This window comes from Tachysurus fulvidraco, chromosome 10, assembly GCF_022655615.1.
Source record: "Tachysurus fulvidraco isolate hzauxx_2018 chromosome 10, HZAU_PFXX_2.0, whole genome shotgun sequence".
NCBI classification, from domain to species: Eukaryota; Metazoa; Chordata; class Actinopteri; order Siluriformes; family Bagridae; genus Tachysurus; species Tachysurus fulvidraco.
Window position 1 is genome coordinate 23,453,338 of NC_062527.1, and position 4,365 is coordinate 23,457,702.

At 37.3% G+C, this 4,365-nt stretch overlaps 1 protein-coding gene across 1 annotated transcript; it reads right to left on the reverse strand.

Annotated features, from left to right (window-relative positions):
- Positions 1-398: 398 nt before the first annotated feature.
- Positions 399-3,579, reverse strand: LOC125145770. Its single transcript, XM_047819995.1, has 4 exons — positions 3,543-3,579; positions 2,035-2,118; positions 1,574-1,915; positions 399-1,217 (listed from the first exon to the last, which is right to left on the reverse strand). The coding sequence occupies exons 2-4, from the start codon at positions 2,078-2,080 to the stop codon at positions 877-879; spliced, it is 729 nt and encodes a 242-aa protein (XP_047675951.1). The 5' UTR covers positions 2,081-2,118; positions 3,543-3,579; the 3' UTR covers positions 399-876.
- Between the last annotated feature and the right edge of the window lie 786 nt (positions 3,580-4,365).

Here is a 4,365-nt window from a genome sequence, read left to right on the forward strand (position 1 = left end):
ACACAAAGATGATGATGAAGATGATGAAGATTACGATCCCAACATATAAAATAATCCACTTCATCTCTGATGAAGGTTCTCTCTCATTAACACTGTGGTCTAAAACACACATTAAACCACACAGAGATATCAGTACAGCGCTGAGGAAAACATGTCCTCGAAGAAAATCTATCAAACATCAGACTACATTTACTGATATTGTTCAGTGTTTTTCAGCCATACATGCAGATGATGTCATCACTGATCCTTAAATAATAATCAGTGTTGTGCTGCTATAATAATATGAAGTGTTTTATTAAAGTTTATCCAGGAACAATAAGAGATGTTTTGAACTGGAGCTCACACCAGATTAAGAAAAGCCCTGTACTTTAGACACACCCCCTTGTCATGTCAATAAAATCTAACCAGGTTCTTTTTCCATCCTAATGTACTGCTTTTTCCATGAAACCCTGTTCAGAGTGAAAGGATCACAAACACTGGGTCACTTTCATTTATTCTACATTTATAATGTTTTAATCAACTGGAAATGGAAAGTGAAGATATTTTATCAATGTCAGATCAGAGTTATTGGTTAAGAACCATTTCAGTACTTTATCAGATCACAAGGCTCTTAGATGAGGATTGAGTGTTGATTATTGAGAGGACGTGACTGAGTGTGTGCTGAAACAGTAGTGAAATACAGGACAGGAGGTGTGTGTTCTCCTCACTCAGTCTAACACAGCCATGAAAAGCTTTAGAATGATCTGGGAACATTAAACTGTGTAGTTCTCTCTCAACCAGGACTGAAAAACACTGACATCTACAGGAAACATGCTGCTCAAGTCACTCAGTAACTTTCCAGACATTTTAAACGTTGTGTACTGATGTGTGTCGTACTCAGTATCGTCTGAGATTAATCCACTTACCAACTGTCAGTTTAACCTTCTGGACCAAGACAGATTCCTGTGTGTCTGTAATTAACATGGAGCTGCTGTAGATTCCTGTATCACTAACACTGATGTTCTTCATCACCAGGGAACAGTTTCCTTTAAGCAGCTCGTCCTCAGGAACGTCCACACGACCCTCATATCCTTTACCCGGATATGAATCTTTACCCTTTCGCTCAAACACAGTCTCAGAATCGATAAACCACTGAACGTAAGGAGTTTTGATGGACAGATGACTCCAATCACACGGCAGGACAACTGTGGAACCCACTGGAGCTGATATCTGAAGAGCTTCAGAGACACAGAAAAACCTTTTAGGAAATGACCTGATGTTAGGAACTTTATATTTTTATTTCTTTTATAGAAACTGATTGTTTTTGTTGTCCTGTGAGCTTCATATCTTATTCATATCTCACCCAGATGACCTCTGAACCTTTCTGACAAACTTTCTACAAATAAAATATTGCCTGTGTCTTATTTATGTCTGTATTTGTGTATTTTTCTAACACATCATCTGTTAACTCTAAATAAAGTATTGATTCCTCTCTATAATAGATGTTGTTATTGTTCCTTATTTCCAGCTCTGTTATCTGAGACACTGTGACTTCTATAATTAGTCAATATTTTACACTGAACACTTTACTCACCATAGACTGAGAGATTAACTCTGGTAATTTCTTCCACTTCTGTAGTGTTAGTAATGTCAACATGTACCATTATAAAGGAATAGTAGGTTTGGTCATCAGTAAATCTGACGTTCTTCAACACCAGGGAACAGTTTCCTTTACGCAACTCGTCCAGAGGAACATCCACACGTCCTTCATATCCTGAACCTGACCTACTGATATTACTGCTTCTCTCAAACACAAGGTCTTTATTGAGCTGCCACCTAATAAATGATGTATTTTTGAACTCTTCAGTCAGTTTACACGGCAGGATGACTGTGGAACCCACTGCAGCTGATACAGTAACCAGAGATTCTGCACTGTCTGTGGGAGAAACATTACAATCTACAGGATTTGTAACATTTGACAAAACATTGTTGTGATATTTGATTCAATAGAAGGACACTTCTGTCTTGTTGGTGTTGTAGAACCTGGTCACTCACCCACACAGGCACAGACCCATAAGATGGAAATATAAAGGAGGGACATGATGTCTGGAAGACTCTTGTGGAGTGTTGGCAGATTTTCTGAAACAAACAAACAGAGACACGTTATAAATAAAAGTGACAGAACAGCTGACTGATTTCACACACAGCTCTTAATAAAACTGCTGAAGGAGAGAGTTTGTGTAACTTCTTTAATAACTGCTTTATTTTGCATGAAAACTTAGTTTCATTTTTTGCAATCTGTCCATTCAGTTGGTTTGGATGTACAGTAATAATTGTACATCAGTGTTATAATGATGACCATGTTTGTAGTAGCGTGACATCACTCATGGCTCACTCTGCCCCCTGCTGGTGGAAGTGGTGTGTGTACATGACTTCTAAAAATCATTACACTAACTAAAATGTAATAATGTCTTACTTTGTTACTGATAAATGTTTTTTTTTTTTTTTTTTAGCATTAAGCCTATTATTGATCACCACATATTTTTTGGCAGCTATTATAATGAAGTTAATAACTTTTTATTCATTCATTCCTATTTTTACAGTGACCATTTGGTTTTGTTTAAGGCTTGTTCAGTAAAAATACACAGTAATTACACATAATATATTCATAAGGTTTTCATTCAATTTCATAAATTAAAGTGGAATCTCACTTATGTTTGATAAATTTGATAGTTTGACACCTTTTTGGGAGGCAATTGTGACATCCTGCCACACTGCTGCTGAGAACTAAATCCAATCAGCCTTCACTAAACAATGCTAGGAGCTACAAATCCTGCTCTATCACTACATTACACCTGTACATGTTTGAAGATAATCAGTGACTCGGCTGTTCGGACATCTAGGTGAAGTTTAATCCACCACCTCAGTGCCAGGTAAGAAAAGAGTCTTGTTGTAAACCTCCCTCTTACCCTGAGAGATGGTGGGACCAGTCGAGTGCTGGTAGCTCTGAGGGTATGAGGTGCAGTGTGAGGAGTGATGAGGGCTTTGAGGTAAGAGGTAGCTGATCCATTTTTGGCTTTGTAGGTAAACATCATTGTTTAAAATCTGATGCTTGCAGCTACTGGAAGCCAGTGGAGGGATCACAGCAGTGAGGTAATATGTGAGAATTTAGGCTGAATAAAAACAAGTCATGCCACTGCATTTTGGATCATTTGTAGAGGACAAATTGCGTTCATAGATAAACCTGACAGAGAGATCTGCAGAAGTCCAGTCCTGAAATGACAAGTGACTGAACAAGGTCTGGATCTCATCAGCAAGAATGAACAAGTCAGCATACAGAGAGGAGGTCGACCTACAACATGGACATTTACACCACACACTGCATCCGCAAAGCCAACAGCATAGTGGACAAAGCCACACACATTTCACACCCCCACACACACACACACACACACACACACTTCACCACATACACATTAATGCACATTATGAGAGAATAACAAAAAGATAGTATCCATGGTAATGATTCCCAATGTCTTTCCAGAAGAGGAATACAAACTCACTGTCTGTCCTGTCGTGGTGACTTTTGGTGGAAACAAAGACAACTTAGCTACACAGCAGAGACTGTAGGCTACTCATAAAGCAGAAAAATCCAAGGCACAATGGCATGATGATGTTAATGGAGGCTAATATCACATAGCAGGAAGTCCAGGTGATGATGACACTTTGGTTGAGCGAGCTGTTCACTTCAAAAAATTTGTTGATTGTAAATTTAAAGCTTCTATGTAAAATTTTATATTTTTTATATTTTCTATTTTAAAATTTATACACATTTTACTAAAACCTAAGCAGCTGTTTAATAGAATGATCTACAGAATCAAAAGCTTAAGAGAGATCAACAAATTATATCCAAAGAAGTAATAATATCATTTGTGAGGCATGTTGCCGCTGTTACAGTACTATGGGCTGACCTAAAACCTGAATAAAACTCATGTAAAATATTATTTTCTGTTAAAAACTGTTTAATCTGATCATTTCCAAGAGACACAAAAACTTTTGCCATAACTGATAACCTTGAAATAGGCTTTATGAACTTGTGCTAGTAAAACAGGATTAAATTAAAAAGCTGAGTGGAGCAGTATGTTTCAGCTTCAACATTCCCTTTTCTTATACCGTATGTTAAATGACTGGGGTCAGGGGCTGAACCTGCAGCAAGGAAATAATTATTAATTATTAAGTAATTATTATTAAATACATTTTCTTTCCCTTTTATAATTTATACAGTTTTGTACAATTATTTCTTAGTGTCCTGTAATGTACCCAGTCCAGATGGTTATTTGTTTTCTTTGCTTTAACCCATGCAGCATCACGTTCTTTGAAGCTGGA